The sequence below is a fragment of the Plectrocnemia conspersa genome, unplaced genomic scaffold, assembly GCF_051122295.1.
Source record: "Plectrocnemia conspersa isolate PC_06_02 unplaced genomic scaffold, ASM5112229v1 ptg000013l, whole genome shotgun sequence".
Lineage (NCBI taxonomy): Eukaryota > Metazoa > Arthropoda > Insecta > Trichoptera > Polycentropodidae > Plectrocnemia > Plectrocnemia conspersa.
Window position 1 is genome coordinate 3,691,270 of NW_028277177.1, and position 20,790 is coordinate 3,712,059.

At 27.2% G+C, this 20,790-nt stretch overlaps 1 protein-coding gene across 2 annotated transcripts in view; it reads left to right on the top strand.

Annotated features, from left to right (window-relative positions):
- Positions 1-20,790, top strand: part of LOC148227061 (uncharacterized) — a 46,248-nt gene that overhangs the window by 11,392 nt on the left and 14,066 nt on the right. Inside the window, exon 1 of one of the 2 annotated variants that reach the window (XM_088202471.1) lies at positions 6,508-6,881. The exons of the other annotated variant lie outside the window; for it this stretch is intronic. Within the exon in view, the coding sequence (XP_088058597.1) occupies positions 6,618-6,881 (264 nt within the window). The 5' untranslated portion in view covers positions 6,508-6,617. Of the gene's footprint in view, positions 1-6,507; positions 6,882-20,790 lie in introns of those variants that run through there. 2 annotated transcript variants of the gene reach the window in all.

Genomic DNA, 20,790 nt, shown 5'->3' on the forward strand with positions numbered 1-20,790 from the left:
CGAATACCAACCGAAAGTAGAGTGTAGTGTCTCTTTCTAGCATTCACTCGTCTCTTTCTAGGGCGTCTTGGAGGCGCCTCGCTGCCGCTCGCGCCGGCTTTTACTGTCAAACCGAACAACCTAACCTTTTTTTAATGATATTGTATTGATTTATTCTAAATTTCATATTTTTTTAATATCATTAAAAAAATGTTAGATTGTTTGGTTTGACAGTAAAAGTCGGCGCGAGCGGCAGCGAGGCGCCTCCAAGACGCGCTAGAAAGAGACGAGTGAATGCTAGAAAGAGACACTACACTCGGCTTTCGGTCGGTATTCGCACGCATACAGCTACACTTGGTTTTAGGCATATGCCAGTCTAAATTTTCATTTGGGGAAGGGGCAGGTGAGTGCTTCCCCCCCCCCTTGAATTTGTCTAGAAAAATGAATTGTCATTTAATAAAATACTATTAATCTTAATGAAATATAAATATTAAAGAAATTACCACTGACTCGCCTATTTTGTCCTCCCCTGAAAAAACAGAAATGACGTCCCTACTAAAATTAGTATATATTAATATTTCTTAAATGGTCTTAGAACTTTTATTTGCTTAGGTTAGGGCTTAAACAGCACTTATACGTATCGATTATATTTATATGTTTAATTGTTTGATTATAATTTAATGCTCAAATCATTTGTTTTAGTGCACACTAGAAATAAAATGTTCCTCAATCTTATGTTTTTTATTGAACATAGATATTTATTTAATGCTGATTTTATTTTATGGAACAAAGTATTTATCTAAAAAAAATCTGAAATCTCGTTCCTGAAATCCAATGGTTACAATAGGGTTAATCTATAGCACTTGGGTAAGTCAATCAGACATAATGAATGCCTATAAATAAGCATTAAGTCTGGGAATTGGTGACATCTATATTATTAATTATATATTATTATGTGTAACATAATTTTTAATTAATAGATGTCACTGCAGTTGAGGCCTGTTTTCAAAAATAGTGCATTTTTTATAAATAAAATTCTCGGGCTCGAACCCGCTACCTCAGAGTTACTAGTCTGAGACGTTAAGTACTGCGCTATTAATTTATAAAATCAGTCACTGATTTACTGACTTTGATTTAAGTCTGGTGTCTCACTACTTACTTAGTAGTTGTTGCAATCAACATTTAAACCAAATTGTTTACTTCGTTGTAGAGCATTTGGTTTAAAATAAAAGTAAACATATGTATTTCTACAGCAAAACTAATAGGATTTTATTTATTATATTTAACCGATTTTTAGCGAAATGCTTTAAGCGACATTAATTTACAATTCGCCTTACTTTAGGTGAAGAAATAAATTAGTCACAAGGACAGTTGTTTTACGTATCACGAATATCTTTGTGTTCTGTAGATGAATGATTTTCTCATAATACATTTTATGTTGCAATGACATGAGTGTAGCATCCGATATAAACATTGTCCATCTATACGATACAAAATACATCTTTTATGATATTTCTAATTGAAAAAAAGTAATATATATGTATGTATATTAATAAAATAGCTTAACTTATAAAGGTAAATTATTATTTAATATTATTTTTTTGCTACTTATTCTTTATTTTTAAGCTTCACCTATAGCTACAATATATGCATATACATAATTATTATTATATTATCTTTAACGATATAAAAAAAATGAAACAGATTTTTTTTTTTTAATAAATTATGTACTTGGGTTTATTCTGTGTTTGTGTATTTCCCTTTTGCAATACCTACAAATATTTCTGGGAATTGAATCGTGTGTCAAATATTCCTTATAATGTATTCACAAAAAATATTTTTTGTACATGTAATGCAACTAATTTCTAACACGCCTTGACACACAATGTCAAAATTGTGCTTTAATTAATTATTTGTTCGAAAAAATTCATTTAGAAGTCGCTCGGTGTCGAAAATGTGATCCAGTTTTGCGGTTTTCTCAGTAAGTGTCAAAACAAGATACACAAAACTACTTTTACCAAAGGAAAATTTATTCGAACATTTTTTTTTATATAACATGTCGATAACAAAAATTTAATGATTCATTAAGAGCAAAAGTTTACTTTTCAATCGAAGGTCTGCTCTGGTTTAACTTTTCAAGATCCCATTGTGGTCGCAACGATTACCTTGAGGTATCGCATTAATATGATATATAACTCAATCGACTTTATCTTTGGACAACGCTTAGTTGTAGGTAGAGGTCAAAGGTTTTCAGATTAACTCGTGTCAAGTTTGTTTGGCACGTTTCAAAGCTCGCCGAGTCAGGTTATAATCTAGAAACGTTCACTTTCAAGCTGTGCTTTCAAGAATCTCTCGGTCTACTGTACTGTCTTGGAGGCTTTTCTCAATGACTTTCCCTCTCGTTGGCCGTACTGCGTGTGAGTCAGTTGTTACCAATATGGTATGACAGGAGTCGCTTTTGTGAGATTTTATCAGGAATGGCTAATAGGTGAGGAATTTCAGAATTGCGACATTCAGAAAGAGGTCGAATAGGATCTAAGAAGGAGTTTGTATAGTCATAATATGGAATTGTAGATATTTCTATTATTTTCATCTCTCAAATAATCCTCGGAAAATATATAAAATAATATAAATTATCCAATTTAAAAATATAATTTACTTATCATACTTAAAATATCTAGTTTTGATATAAAATTAATTTATTTTTGCACTGTATATGTGTTTTTTAAGGTTGAACTATTTTTTTGTTATTATTATTATGGTATAGCATTTTTATTATTATGTTTTTTCTTAACTTATATTTCGTATTATTGCAGTGCTATTTCAATGTCATTTTAATGTTAATAAATGGTAAGCATAACTAAGTTTTCATATTTAATTTGAAAACTAGTATATTTTTATATATTATTTATTTTAATAAATATCCCAGACAAAAAAATAAAGCGAGTGAAAAAGAGCGCAATAGTAAACTTTCACGTATTATTGTGAATTCAATAAACATATAAATGACATTCTGGTTTGAGATAATTTAAGCTGCCTCTTGAATACGTGGCGAGGATATATGATTTTTTTAATAATTTGGAAGGCTTGGAACTCTCTACTATTGGCACATAATTATCTGTACAAACATATTGCATATTCAATTAACTATAATTAATTTGTTATAAATGTAATAAAACATATTCTGTATTGACATTATCGCTATGATTAGTGAATTTATAAAAACAAACACCGATTTATTTAAAAAATATTACTTAAAGTTACTTAGTTAGAATCATTATAGGCATTTAATAATTGATTATTTTATTTATTACCTTAAAACTGCTGACTAAAATAAATTTAAAAAAAATACTGACTATATTTTACACAGTTAAAATAAAATTATATTTACAATTTTTTAGTACAGTTTAAGTGTCTGAACTAGTTTGTACGAAGAGGGGGACGTTAGTACCCCATTTTCCATGTTTTTTGTCATTTCTTTAAAATGACTAATAATGTTTTATTTACATTTTATGTAATAAACGTTCATTGATATTACTATTTTAACTTGATTCTAGCCGCAAATAATTATTTAAAATAGTTGTATGTGTTAAAATGTACTTTCAAAAATTATGTGTATTTTTTTCACTACGAAAAAAAAACAAGTGTTATAGTAAAAAAATAGTTTATATCCACAAAAATATCACAAAATACTAAGTTATTTTATTACATATCTATAACGAAGTTTTTATTTTATGGAAATGGAACTATTTTTAAAATGTATATTTGCTTGTTAGCCAGTCGCTACATCGTTTCAAAATGGCGGCTATTGAAAAATATGACTTTGGTGAAAAAAATCTTAGAAAAAAAATATATTTAAAACGTTTTTAATATAATTTTAAATATAAGAAAATTAGAAATTTGTAATTTTTAGTGGTCGACTTAATGTTTTAGCCAGTCTCATATGCCATCTTGTTTCAAAATGGAGGCTAATAAAAAATGTAATCCTATAAAAAAGGTAGAAGGCAAAATATTAAATTAAAAAACTTTTTTTTTCATAAATAAGTATAGAATAATATTAATTTACATTTATTATTAATTACATTTATTTATAAAAAATAATAAAATAAATGTTTTTATAGTAGATTAAATAAAAATAAGCGGTTTTATTTACATAAATCTACCTAAATCTTGTGATTTCCAGCCATCTAGTTTTTAAATGGCGACTAAGTAATATAATATGTTAAAAAATCGTAGCTCCGTTGAAAAATCTCGAAAAGGTTGACAAAAATAATGTTTTTAAATAAACAATAAAAAAATAAAAAATCTTTAGTGAAAATATAAGAGTTGGTCAAAAATGTTTTATGTATAAAACATTTTCGACCTTTTAACTTTTTTTATTAGAATTTTTTTAATGTTTGCATTTTATTTTTTATTATATCCATTAGGATATAATAAAAAAATAAAATCCATTTTTTTTATACGCTTTTATATACATATATATATATTTACATAATTCTTGTTACCTTTTCCAGACGGAATTTTTATATTTTTGCTTTGCTAACGTTTTTAGCTTGCCTGACCCGCCATCTTATTTTAAAATGGCGACTAATCTTAATTTTGATAAAACGCAGATTCATAAAATATCATAGAAAAAAGTAGAGGTCAAAAATGTTTATTATTAAAAATTAAAATTAAAACTAAATTATTTAATTTTTTTAATACGATTTTTTAATTTTTTATTACCTAAGTTCGATTAAAACAACATAGATAAAAAATAAAAGAGGGTAAAAATGTTCTTTATTACATAAATAAAAACATTTTTCACACTTTTATAATCATAAATCTGCTTAATTATTGCGCCTTTTGCCGGAGAGACTAGTTTTTCTTTCCGTCTGTTTGCGTTTTTTAGCCAGCCTGATCCACTATCTTCCGAACATTGTCGGCATTTTTTCCGAGTCAAAGGGACCGAAGTCGGAGCTGCTCTTTCGAGCACGAGCGGTGAGATACTTCCCCTTTCACTCTCTCGCGTGTTAAGTGACAGATATCGTTATTATATATTTTTTTCATATAAAATTAAATAATTAGTGGTACTTGATATTATTAAAAAAAATCGTTTCGAATATCCTTATGTATTTTCCTAGATCGGTTTATATAAATGTCACACCATAACGAATTCTTATTTAAAATCGATGGCGATATATTCTAGGGTAGTCACAGATGTGATGTTCGTATTCTGAAGTATCATTTTTATGTCTTATGGCATTTTGCAAAAGCCGACAAGATTTTGCATAAATTGAATATTTACGACCGAAAAGTTTTCACTGATATTGTATTGGTAAGTGCCCACACAAATTTTTATAATTATCAGTAGCATAATTTTAATAATATGACAATTTAAAAATTGCGATTATTTGACCCTTTTTTCGATCGGCTGTACGTGACAGAAGCCGCCGTCCGGATGTCATTCACGCCGCGAAGCGCGCGGGCATATGAAATTCGCGACAGTGTGGGTGCTTACTCGAAGTCGTAGATCTCGGCCGACTTCAGTTGTAACATCGGTTCCGACAACTTCCAGAGAGTGTAGTGCAGGCATTAAAGTTTTTGAAAAACAGTAAAGAGGGTAAAAATACTTATTAATAAAAATAAAAATAAAATTAAAAAAAAAGTACTTTTTTTAAATAAGTAACTAAAAAAATTGTATCTATGTTAAAAAAAATCACATACATAAATCTAACTTATTGTTGCGCCCTTTGCCGGATGAAATTTTTCTACCGCTAAGGTTTAACCCTTTACTGTTTTAAATGTGGTTTGAAGTTCTGTAAAAATATATATAATATTTCATACAATACGAACTAATTTTTTAATATTACTCCTGTGCAAAATATGTTCAACTTAAAAAAAATCTGCTACTTTCCTAATTGTATCATTGGGTATAATATAAATCCTTGGTAAAATATTTTTTTTTTAATTTTAATTATTATTCAATGGTATTAGAAACATACTATTCACAGAAATATTCATAGAAATAACACATTATTTTTCATAAATATTACATTCTGTATAAAATCAGAAATATATGTATGTATATATATAATGACAGGCGTCCCTCAAGGATCAGTCCTAGGACATTGCCGTTATGTTTACTTATAGAAGTAAAACGCATATGCCATAAATAAATTTATCCAGCTAAACATAAAAAATCATTAGATATAATAACAGTATAGATTGAATGTTTCGTGAAGTCGCATGTATTAATGGCAATCTTTGCAATAAATTTCATATACTTGATTCATAAAAACAGTTCTCTTATCATGTCTGATATCAGGTTTTGAAAATTATATACTTCTTCAAATTCCATTTTATGTTTCTTGTAAGAAGACAAGACCGCGTTCGAAAGTTGGCAACACATCCACCACGGACAATGCCGTAACGTAATCTAGATATGCTCGTACGGCCTCTTAAATCACCCACCACCACTTTTCCCGTCTATAGCCAAACTTGGAACTCGATCGCGTTTTGCTACTCACTCAAGGTAGGGTGAACTTGGTCACTGGACCACGCCGACCCGTGTCAGATGTGCCATTGTGGTTGGCCCGGGTGGACATCGAACTTGTAATGTTACCGATTTGAATCCGAAGACTGTAACAAATAAAAAAATGTGGCGCCTAACTATATACCTATTCGTGTTCGGTTGTTCGGTACTGGTGGCAGGAAAATGTCCCAACGTGCCCCAAGGCACTGCGAAACTATTGTGCTATTATGAAGGAAGGAAATCCCTCGAAAATGTGGACCCTTGTGGATGCACCCACTTGATCTACACCGGATCCGATAGGGGAGAATCGCTTAACAATATCTCCAAAGTGCTATTGGAGAAGAAGCCCAAGCTGAAGATCTTGCTGAGGATCACAGGAAAGGATAAGGTAAGTTTTCTTTTGCGCAATCTTTGACCTGAATAGAAGACATCAATCATGCTCAATACAAATCGATCTCAGAAATTTGTCGTTTACTTTTTGCGGTGTCGAAATACTGTCTTACGCCTTCGCAGAAAAAAACTGCTCCATTCATTCAAAGTGTACACACTCGTTGGGTGTGTTTGATTTTTAAAACATTTCTATTGAAATTTTCGAGTACAAGAGCATCAATTAAAAAAGCCGAAGCTCAACATAAAAGACAAATTGCTCTCTAAAGTTGTCCTTGATTCGCTTATGTACATATATACATAGAATAAATATTTTAGTATAACATAATCTTTATAACTGAATAAAAACCGACTTTATTATGATATTATTATAAGCTGTAAAGCTATAGCTAAAAATGATTTGTATAATAACAGAAAAGGTTTTGTTGAAATGTCCTTTTTATATTTGTATTTGAGCATGTATCAAATAAGTCTCATCCCACAATTTTTATGAAAAAGTTCAGACTTAGTAGCTAATAAATAAAATATTAGTTAACTGATCTAACTCTTAATACTCATTTTCATTTATTGAATGCTAACGGATTATGTAACATATATTTTTATATTATTCTGTAATTTATTAATATTTGGTTTCAAAAGGTTAGCGTTTTATTATACACTTAGATTAATTTGTTAAGAATAGAATTTGATGTCTTATGATCATACGAGAAAAGTTTTCAGATAAAATATATGTAGCACTATAAAAAAATATTATTGAGAAAAAATAAATATAGTAAAGAAGGTAACATTTTATTAAAATACTGATGCATGTCTAAATATGTAATTTTTTAATGCAGTTGCAAAATTTTAGTAATTTAAAAGACGCTGCTTTTATTTATATAAAAGTACACTTAAAATAATGTCGGTTTTATTATTATTTGTATTTTTAATTAACATTTTTATTAAAACAATTCTAGTTAAATTTTTCATAAAAAAATGTAGTAAGAAGAATATTGTCATTGAATCAGTTAAAAATAATGTCTAAAAATTGTAATGCTTGTTTTAAATTGCTTACTAAATATTATTTGGGTTTGAACTAAAATATAAATATTAACATTCTATAATCGTTAAAATTAAAAACAATTATAAAAAAAACCTATTTAAAGAAAAAGTTTAGTTACTTTCATATATTTATTGCAAAATATTTGAGTTAGTAATAAACTTAAATTTATTTTTTCTCAACTTTATCTAGGTATAAAATATGATTTAATAATTTTATTTAGTGTATATATAGAAATTCATGTTTTATAATTTTATTATCTAGAAACCTTAGTAGAAAAAAATGATGTTAAAATGTCAATCGTTTCAGCGCTGATTCTTAAAAATAGAGACAAATAATTTAAAAATACACATTCATAAATTTTGGGTGTATTAATTTTGTTGCTTAATAAATGGGTATCACTTTCGCTTGCCCTACTAATCATGACGTCACCGTTACGCTGAGAGGCCTTTATGTAAATCAAATAGAAGGCACTGTTATTACACAATGGTCATTTTTCATATAATAAAATATGTGATTTCATCCATAATACCTTCATGAGTCTGTAATAGGCATTCTGATTTCTTGATGATTTTCATTTCTCAAATTTAAAAAATAAAAAAAATTGAGTCGCGAAAATCCTTAAAATTTGTCCTGCCATTAAATAATCTGCAAATAATTAATTTTCCCATTTAATATATTTCTGCTTTTGAAAAATAACTAAAGAAGTAATTATTTTTTTGACTGGTGAAAGATTCTGGATTTTGTAAATTTTTAATTAATGACATCAATGTCTGGTTGTTAAGATTATATAATTTCTCTTTAATTGCTCGTTGAAATTTGGAGCTTAGCTCAGAATTGTTTTAAAAAAAATTTGGTCCAGTCCATTCGGCTGTAATAATAATCGTGAGCCAATTGTTGCTATTTACAGCTACTGTTTTATAAAAAACATTATAAAAAAAGCTGTAAATCGTTTCATGCGTAATTTATTCTCATTGGAGCGGGTTCTTAGATCACCAATGCAAAGATAAAGCCGCCGGCCGGTTAAAGTAATAGAAAATCACAAAAAATGTTGGTCATTCAAATACTTTCGATCTTCCGAGAAAGTATGCATATTTTGAAATATTAGTCACGAACACCTTCAGAAAGGTTTTTTATCTGAGTATCTTGCTATATTTTTTAACCAAAAATAAGGCGAATTGAGTGTTGAAAATTTGTAAACAATTTTTTGTAATTGTTAGACGCTTATATTAAAACTTTCCTAGAACCATCTGCCTTTACCTGTGCAGCGTTTAAACATTTAAAATATATTCATATAAATTTAATTTTTTATAATAAAAAATGCTTATAATATTTCTCGATAAATCAGAAAATTTCTTGAGAAACGAGATCTTACACTTTTCTCGAGAAATTTTTGAGGAATAATTTTCGAGAAGAAACACTAGTATGGAAGCTTAAATTCATTATTTAAACACATTTAAAGTAAAACGCTGTTAAATTTTGCGCATTTTAATTATTTTATTATAATTTACTTCTTATATATCAAATTTGATTGTTATTTTATATCTTTTAAAAGAGTATTATTTTAGCTTGTCCCACTACTTGTGACGTCACGAGAAAGTTAAAGTTAAATTGAAAGGCTTTTATGTAAATATGAATAATATAATTTATTAGTATTACACAAGTCACTTATTTTTTTATTAAAAATATTAATAACAATAAAATATCTTGTCTTTATGTATATAAACAAGCTTGTGTGAGTCTTAAATCATGATTTGATTCTGTAATATTATTCATATACAAATTATTGATTCAATGTGTGTATTATTATATAATAATATGTGTTTAGACTCCAAGAAGAAATCTTAGCGAGGGGTTAAAGGATCAAGAAAATTCCTAAGCGTATGAAAAATGAAATCCGTACTAGAAAAACGTGTCGTAGAGTTTAAATCGCTTTTGTTACAGTAAAAATATGTCGTTTGAGTTCAACAGGTTTCAAATGGCGCGCGTTGATGTCACCCGCATACAATTGTACGAGATGTAACATGCATAATGGGATTATGAAGATTTTGCGTAATAACTTTTGTGTAAGAATAGAAAAATGGTATAGTTTCGTTGTTAAACTTTGAAATGGTGTAAATTTGGGCTTTTTAATTGCAATGCTACATATGTTTATGCGTTTCTAGGGCACGCGCATAAAACAGATGATCGTTGAGCAATGCTTGAAATTTATTAACTAGCAAGGCAGAGATTTGTAACATTTTTGTGTCTTGCTTTTTAATTTAAATTCAATTTGAACAAAATTATTTTATTGTGTTTTAAATCAAAATTGATTAAGCAATGAAAAATATGATTTAATCTGATCTATTGTATATAATTCTAAATATTTATATAGTGCTCAAAAATATTTTTTTATATTACATATACAATAGATTTTTTAATTTTATATATATGCATATATATTTATATTTTCATTCACGAATCTAGATGCTTATTATAATTTATAAATCATTTCATATTAAGACTATTTATTAGTTTTTTTTTATATACTTTGTATTAGATTTTTAAAATTTATTTTATTTTAAATCAATAAGGTATTATTACGATTTATTTTACTTGTTGTAATATTGTTGTATTTCATAAAATTACTCAGTAAGTTATTTTAAATAGATCTGCTATCTATATTTAAAAAAAAATTCAAGTACTAATTTAATAAAATGTATTTATATTAATAATCCTAAATATTTATGAATTACATAAAAATATTGCTACAATAATTCATTTTATAAAAAATATTTACAAAAATTCTTGGTGAGCATAATAATGTTGTTTTTTGTACAAGCATACAGTATGTTTCTCTATATATATAATAGATCTAACCATTAAATTATTTTTTTATTTCCACATATATTTTGGCATTTATGTACTTTTTAAGTATCTTGATTTAGTTTGTTATCAAGTTTGATTCGGTATCTTGTTTTAAAACAGCTATTAAAATTTACAAACTATAGCGTCGTTAAAATAAATCGTAAAAAATTGCAAAATAGAGTGAAAAAAATATTTTAATAATTTTTTGTTCGTTCTTGTAGAATATAACGGTTTTTGAGGTTTCACTCGAAAATATTAAATACAATTAAATTAATAAAAATCTTATGTGAGTATAATATTGTTGTATTTCATAATTTCAGATAATATGTTATTATAAATACTACTAATAGTATTAACTTACATTAAATTAATCTAATAATATTATGAACTGATAAAAAATTTAAATTAAATTTTGTATAAATATAATATTGTTGTATTTTATTAAAAATAAACATAGAATTTAAATCAAATTAATTCAGAGTTGCCAAAAATATTTTTATTTTGTACGATATATTTTAGGGACTTGAATTTGTAATATTTAATTGTTAAAAATAATATTGATAATAAGTTATACACTTTTTAATTATTTAATATAATAAATATATATTTATATATATATATATATATATATATATATATATATATATATATATATATATATATATATATATATATATATATATATATATATATATATATATATATATATATATATATATATATATATATATATATATATATATATATATATATATATATATATATATATATATATATATATATATATATATATATATATATATATATATATATAATTCTAAATAGTTGCTTGAAATAATAAACAAAATTAAATTTATAAAACACTATTAAAAATATTGCTGTATTTTATATTATCAGATAGTTTGTAATTATGCATAGTAGTATTATCAATATTAATTAAAATTAAATTTTTATAATTATATATAATAATTTGCATAAAAAGTTGCTAGAAAATATATTTATGAAATGCAAAATATAATTATATTAATTTAAATTGTTAAAAATTTAGTGTGAGTTTAATATTGTTGTATTTTATAAAAGATACATTATTTTCTTATGTAGTGTCTCCTACAGTAAATAATTTTTGTTATTTAATACGACATATTTTAAGTACTTTACCTAATCAGTATTTATATGTTATTATAATGTTGATAATACAAAAATGAATTTAAAAAAGTATTTATTAAATCCTAAGTATTCATTAACTGCTCAAAAGTATTGTAAAAATTATTTTATAAAATACACTGTTAAAAATCTTGTGCGAATAAAATATTGTTGTATTTTATTAAAACAAATACATAGTATTTTATCAAGTATAGATTAACTATCAATATTGATATTGATACTAATTTTAATTATTTAATTACTTTAACATATAAAATTGAAAAAAACATTAAATGCTTATGTTATATAAGTCGTGTAGTAAAATATTAGTTATAAACAATAAATATTTTTTATATCTATCTATTATTTCTCTTGCGACTAACTTAATTAGTGTTACATGAAAATGTGTGCTTAATATATACATTAAATTTTATTATATTTAAAATACCGATTTTAAATTTTTTTGTATTTAAAATTTTATTTGCCCATTTTTTTCTTAAAATAATACCGATTTTTCAATAATATTTTTTTATTATAAGTGACAAGTTAAATAAATTCAGTATTATAAAAAATGTATTTTCACAACATATTATATTAATTTTTTTTTTATTAATTTATATAGTAATTAAAAATGTATATATTCTTATATATGTACATATATGATACATTATGAATAAATAACGTTATTCAATGTTATCTATTATTATACATTTTTTAAATTAATTATGTTATTATTTATATATCATACTGATATGTTTTAAACACAATTAAACACAGTTTTAATTGATTAAAATTTTACGATTGATCTTAGCTATTTAAAGTTATCAAATACTTAAAAAAAATATTATTTATGTGGTCTGACTTATAAGCTAGAAAAAGAAGTCATATAAATCAAATTTTAAAGTCATATAAGACAGTTAAAAACTTTTACAAGTATAGTTTTATTACTTAAAAAATCATTGTTTTCCTTTAATTTCAATTTAACAAAAAGTTTTTCAATCTAATACTGCTTTAGAAAAAGATATAATTTTACATAGATATTTTTTCTGTTATATTACGGGATTAAACCAAATACCAAGCTCTTAGATAGATTTAATTAACTGAATTATATTATTAAAATTAGCTGATTCTTTAAAATGTTATATTATTCTTTAAAGATAATTATTGATTTCTCACGACTTCTATGTTTTTAGCACGTATATTTTTTATAGATAATGTGCTGTAATATCCATGTTTTGTTTTAAAAAAAACGTAGATTTATCAACGGATAGGATGTTAGTGAATTAATCAAGAAGTGAAAAGAATGCGATAATTGACCACATACAATGATACATATTATAGAAAATTACGTTATTAATTTTACCACACACCAATCTATTGACTACCATATTAGTTACATAACATCACACATTACGTACGATCAAACGATATAATATTAATTTTAAACACATAATAATGCACTCCAGACTTTTCATCATATATGATCGTTTACAAGGAAATGCTATATTATGCAACGAATATAAAGGCGCGTTTACACATAGCCCAACGTAAGGCACGCCACACGCGCCCCGAGGTCTTTTAGATTCACTTTAAGGAATTCGATCAAAACAATTCCATAAGAATTATTTTTTACGCGATCGTTTAATATTACTTTTTTGTAGGTCAATCAAGTTGTCACACCGAGAGCTTTAATTGCGTCACGTAGGTACCTATATCCTAATTAACTGGCAGTCACACCCATGTGTTTTTTTTAATTTATAATATATGTATCCAAGACATACGTGCGTGTTAATGTTTTGTCATAAAAAAGAGAAGTTGTTAAAAAAATGTGTATCACTACCAAAAAGCTCACTTTCACGAGCGTGACGCAATCTTTAAAATAACCTGTATTGTTGGAGAGTTGCACTTTTTTTCGGTCGGTGAATCGCTCTAGATTGTTGCGAATGTTGATTATTTATTATCGGATGTGTATTATGTATGAGACTGACGTTATTGACAAGTTTTGGATAGTTAGATTGCAACTTTCTATTGGGGAATGTAAAGTGCTTGAGATATAATCACGAAGAGACCGTGACTATCGATTTTTCATAAAACAATATAAGATAATGGTAGCTTAAAGTAAAAGGTTTGCTTATCGCAAGTTTATCAATCTTGATTTTAAATTAATTTAATTTGATGTTTAAAGAATACTTAATTCAATATGAATCATTTTTTGTAATCTAAAAAATGTACATAATTGACTTATCACTGGTTATATATCATAGCAAAATATTACATAAAACGAATGTCATACCAAAATGGATATAACATGTTATGTTATGTCTATCCATACAATATAACAATCGAACACCCACAAGTTGCGGTTCTAAATAAATTATTACAATCTGAATTCAATAGAATTTATTAAATATTATTTCATAAAAACATTCTACTTACGTATGTCCTTCCACTTTCGTTTAAACAATACTTCCCTTTCATTTGAACGCTGTTACTTTCTTTAAACTTTTTTCTTTGCTTTTCTTTACTCATTAATCGATTCACCTAAAATGACGACCGTTTACTGTCAATCATTTTTTTTCATGAACGTAAACTCACATTGTTATTATGATAATAGACTAGTTCCGTGAAACGCTTGTGGTTAATTTCTTTGTTCTAAAAATGCTCTAGAAAAAATGTATTTTAAGTTAATATTTTAAATAATAATTATTATAATTATATGTACTGTATTTTTAAATAAGGCAAAGTCGTGATATACTTGTTCGGGTTAAACACTGGTTTCTAGTACACGTGAAGAGGGAAGCGGCTGCTTTCTTGGCATATGCTTGACGTACTCGTGTGTTTCAAGTCGGGAGTAACTCGTAAAATATATTGATTGAGTTAATTTATTTGTACCAAGTGTACACCTGGGAGTGAGTTATTTTACATATTTTCTATAATTATTTTTGTTGTTGTTTATTTCTTTTGCATTTATAGTAAATTAATGTTTTATTGCTTTATTATGTTTCAGTAATTTATTTTAACACTTTTCTAGTATAATTTTCGTTAATTATTATATATTATTCGGCTTTTGTAAAAAAAAATTATATCAATACAGGGGTTTTAAATATTTTTTTATTATTTCTTCTGTTATATATGTAAATATACATATATCTGTAGTACTTCAAAACAGTGAAAGATTGACCGCCGTACATGTACGGCGATCCTCCTCAAAGGGTTAAGCTTCCTGTCAGTTGATTTCGAATGGAAGTGAATGGTATGCCATATAACAAAATATAGGTTAATTTGCTCTAGATCGTCTCGAGTTAATTATTTTCATTATCTTTCTTATACGAATCGTTTTTACTAAAACATAAAAATTCAGCAGTCCACATCCATTGTCAATGTATTATTACAATACATAATTTTGTATTTGAAAAGGCACTGTACGGTCTTTGTTAATGTATTTACTAATACCATTTTTGTTTATTGCGCTTTTAACGCGTTCTTTTCACACGGTCAATGTGCATTTTAAATAAGTGCTTTCTACCTGTCTTGGTTGTCGCTACGCATTGTTTAAATCACATTTTTTTCTCGTTCTACTAGTATTAATTGTCAATGTGTGAAATATAAGATACTATATTTCTTGTATCTTTAATTTCACACAGTTTGCGTCTTCAAGTCGTCTAAAAGATCGGTTAAAACTTATGGTGTTCCAGTGACTGCCTAACTGGACCTTGTCTGAAAAATATTGTATCGGTTGATATTTGGTGTAGCTCCGCTTGTTGAAAAGTAGCAAAACTCTAGTCTATTCCAAGTAAAATTCTGACTTAAGTGGGTTTAGTACGGCGGGTTTATTAATTGGCTAAAGTCTAAAAGATTATTTGTTATTGTCTTGATTAAAAAATCAGTTGTATTGGTTATTATATAATTTCTAAGGAACGTGCAACGCATTCATTTGTATACGGCACCGACTGTATCATTTGTCCGAGTCTTTTTTGCAAGTGCTTTAAAACCGTTTAATGGATATCCGCTTAACACGAAATTGTTTGTAAAATAATAACACCGAAAAAATGTTTTTAAAAATGTCCCAAAAAAGCTATTAGTGTAATATTTAGCTTTAGCTAGTCTTTAAAGCATATTTCGTTGAAACTATCACGAGTTGTCCCGACAATATTTTGAGAATCCAAGGATTTATTATTTGTTAAATTTTTTTTATTTTCACTAATGCTATAAAAATCCATTATAGTTTATTTTTTTTGATTATTCCAATATAGTTTTAAAAGAATCGTATTCATAATAAAAGTAAAAAATATTTACAAAATGAGTATTAACGTGCTTTATCGTACTGATTTTGTAACCGGCTTGTTTTTTTCTTATAGATAGCATAAACATATAGGAAATCTATTCATAAGCCCTCCAAATCGTCTAAAATCGTGGGTAAAATATATTATTAAATTTTGCACCACGATAACGCATCGGTTCACACTTTTTTTGTTGCCAAACGACGAGTTATGCCCTTGTATGACTTAAAAACACTGTAAGGACTATTGTATTAAATATTTTATTTATATGTTTAATTTTATATATTTTTTTTATTAAAAATTTTTGCAACACGCACATGTGCTTATAAATGTGAGCTTGGGTACGTAGTACATCTTTTGTGAAATGCTCATTTTAAAAATAATAATTTAATATGGATATTTTAAATTCATAATATTTGCCTGATAATAATTTTTAATGCCGAATTAAAATATTTCGCATAAAATTTTATTTCAGAAAATATGTCGCAACGGTGGCTAATTTTTATATTTATTTGTAGCATAGAAAGGGTTAGCTCGTACCTATTATTATTTATTTAAGAAATTGTATTACGATGTTAAAAAATATATAAAATGACATTTTTGTCAAGAGGCCCGGAATCATTATTTTCCCAGGGCCCGGGTTACAATTTAAGACTGCTCAAAACATATGAACATTCTAGCCTTCATTTATGCATTTATATTGAATGGCTTTCGTTCCAAAACTTGCTCAGTTGCACTATAGGATCCTGAGAAAAACTTAGTATTCCTTCTCTTACCCATGAAGCTCAACATACATCTAAAAGAAAACATACATACAAATAATTATGTTTCATTTTGGTATAGGTATTCTCATTTATTTCATAAGGTCACAAATTAGCTACTTATACATAGCATATAATTATAGTATTGTGGTTTAGTTACAACTTCATTATAACATCCCATACACCAAATATTTCGACCATGAATGAACAATTGATTTTTTCATCCGCATAATTTTACAATTGTATCGTGACTCATTTTCCGATTTTCATTGTACTCATTATGCAAATGTTCCGTAAGTACTCTGTGTTTTACTCATTATGAGGCGTTGATGCCCTCGTTCCGCGGTCGTGAAAATTTTTAGCCGTGGGCGAAGGTGTACCTGTCCATTAACTGAAGAATCGCTGTTAGGTTAGATATGGATCTGCAACATGCAACATGTGTAGACGCCGTTGTCGCAATACATACCTATATATATATATATATATACTAAATGAGGTGACGCATTTTGAAAATGCGACCTTCGCGCTAGATTAAGCCATTAAATTAATATCATTATAGAGCGTTTTCAATGATATGCGAATCATCTGCGAATGAAACAAATCTATAATTGCAGCCGTGTAAATACATAAACTGTGAACATGGTTGCGACAAGTAAGGCGAAACGTCATATGCATTTTTATTTTAAGTGGTAAGCGAAATATTTTGAAATAGCTCTTATTGTTATTAATATTATTGTCATGCTATTTAATGAGGCTGTTGAATCAAATAGTTGAGTTTATTGGTTAGTATTATATATTAACTTATATGCTAGATTGATGTATATCAGAAATACGTTTGTATATAACTTAAATTATTATTATTTTATATTAAATCTAGACTCTTAAAGTATTGCTTAAAAAATATTTAACAAATCAAATTACTCAAGACATCCATAAAAAATAGGTTCTGACTCATAATAGTTGCCCAAAATCTAAAAAATTCAGTATTAATTTCTGATATTTTTTCTCTTAAGTTTTGATTAATTACCATTGTTTTATAAAAATTGAGTCATTAGAAAGCAAAGACCTAAAGTCTCTGGTTCCTAATGAAAATGATGTATATATTTGAAATCTCGGGATTCATCGCGATTATTGCTTACTTGTATTCTATATTTCGGCTGTGATTTTCCGGCCATGTTCACGAACTCTTTTTGCAAATAATTCGTGATCATGGCCGGAAAATCACGGCCGAAATATAGAATACGAGTAAGCAAAAATTGCGATAAATCTCGAGATTTAAAAAAAAAAGATATATATATATATATATATATATATATATTTATATTTAAAAAAAATATATATATATTTAAAAAAAATTATTTATGTGTTTTTTCGCGTTTATCTTGTTTTTGAATGAGTATATGTTTCGCCGAAGATTGTCCCAGCATTATCAGGAGTTTTTTTTTAGATCGCGCAGGGAAGGATTTTTTATTTGCATTATTTTTATTGGTTTTAATGTTGAAAACACGTACGTTTTAAAAATATTTTACAATTATATTAGTAAGTCACATTACATTTCTTATAATTACAATCAAAAATAAAATATATTTGACAACCAAACAATCCATATACAAAGTATTTTTGCTGTGTGGAATTTTCGTTTGCACAATAATCCGGTCAACGCTTATATAATATGGGTGGAAGAGTACGTTCTTTATATTGGTACTTTAATAAAAATTTTACAAATTGGAGAGATGGCTAATTTAGAAACAATCGCGTCATTGTTAAGCTCAACCTCCAGTACGTCCCTTAGTGAAAGCGTAACTTTCAAAGTATGAATTTGTTTGCGATCTTTTAAAAATTTAAAGATACGTACAATGTTTATACGATGTAAGACCATAATGTTGTGGTAATAGAGATATATATTTTTATTAATATATTTTTATAAAAAAAGCATCGGTATGATACGATGAAATTTTCGCTGTCAACATATTTATTTTTTATAGCACAACTATTCAATAATTGACCATAACCTGCACAATAGACCAGTGGTAGAATCAGGGATTAATAATTGTAAAACCTGAGTTCGATTCATATATGAGCCCTTGTGTTTTGAAGTCTATATTGCTTCTAAGATATTATGTAATTATAATTCTGATTTATCATCAAGACTAGGTTATCTTAGACATTCCTAAGCGCATGAATAAATATCATGATTATATTTTTAAATAAAATTGAGCAAGGTCGTCTATAGCCACATCTATTAATAAATATATGTCATGATTTACAGACTTTGTTTTAATCACATTATAACGCATTGGGCAATCGCCTGTTATATTCCAACGCAAGATTTGAAATGAATAAATATCGTGATAAAAAATATTTTTAGTAAATAAAATGGGCTGTTTTTGTAGTTTAAAGCTCGTTTAGCTATTTTGCTTTTATATTTTTATTTAACTGTGAGGTATACAGTGTTTTTAGAGTGCACAGTAAGCAGTGTACATCGCAAAATACAAAGCAGAGCAGTTTTAAAAGCTTTTATTAAAATTTTATTAAAAAAACTCTTACTCTAAAGCACATTTTATTAAAATTTATATAATAATTTTAATTGTAAATAATGATACATGTATATATATATTTCAATATATAGGTGACTTTCTAGAGTCTAGACTTTTATAGTTATTTTAAATACAAGGTTTGTAAGATTTGCTACACATATAAACCATTAAATTTAGGTCGCAGACTCATAGATACAAACACGCATGATTAAATGTAAACATTTTTCAATTAATTTACACCACACAACACTTTACATAAGTGAAGCATAATTGCTCATGCTGCGTTCATTACTTAGAAGTTTAGCCTAAAGGCTTTGACCGTGTGCGTTTTAGTAGACGCAGACTGCGACCTATTTTTGACTACATATCCGTCTCTCCAAGAGTGACTCAATTTTCGTGACACAAGTCAGGCATGCTTGTCTTTGGCAATAATTCAGCAGCACACATGTACCTATGCATGAATGACGCCTCGTGCGCATTGTGAATTTTTAACAAATTTAAAATTCTGCGAATCATTTACTAATAAAACCTTTGTCACGATCCGCAACGAATATGTGCGAAAAATTTGAAAAATATAGTCTTTAGTTTGAGTGTTTATTTTATTCAGAAGTTAAGCAATTTCGGTTTTTCGAAAGGTCTTGTTATGGTCGCCGTTAATATACTTGTCGCTCTGATGACTATTTCGCTCATTTTGGAGTACCGCAGGGAGCAAAATTAGCTCATTTGTTCTTTCTTCTTTTAATCGAAGACATGGATATGGCAATTGCGAACTAACAATATAATTATATTATGCTGATGACCTGAACACTCTTTTTATAGAAAGACTGTGAGGTGCTTGATTGATTCAGCATCGCCAATTGTCACGTTTTCATATTTTCCAGATCTACTTGCGCGACCGAATTTTATTATATTTTAGGCGGATGCGTTTTAAGCATAAATACTTCTGCCGATGAAGTGTCATTTAATCAGGGTGGAAATTTTTTATGCACATCAAGTGTGCGATGGGGCGTTGAAGATGCTTGGATTCGATATGCGGAGCGCGTGTCATTTATTGGCATTCTGTACAATACGCTAGTTCGTAGCGTCCTATATGGTTGCATTGTCTGTAATCCAAGTGAAGTAAAGTTGTTTTTTTTTTTAAAATAATTCAAAGATTTTTTGTTTTTTTTTTCTATAAAAGTAAATACAGTTCGTATCCGTATTTGTATCCTAATGCATTTTTGCTAAGAGCGCTAAGATACAATGTCTACTCAATAAAGCACTTTTTATAGTTGCTAAGAAGCAGGCCTGCCGAATTCCCGGG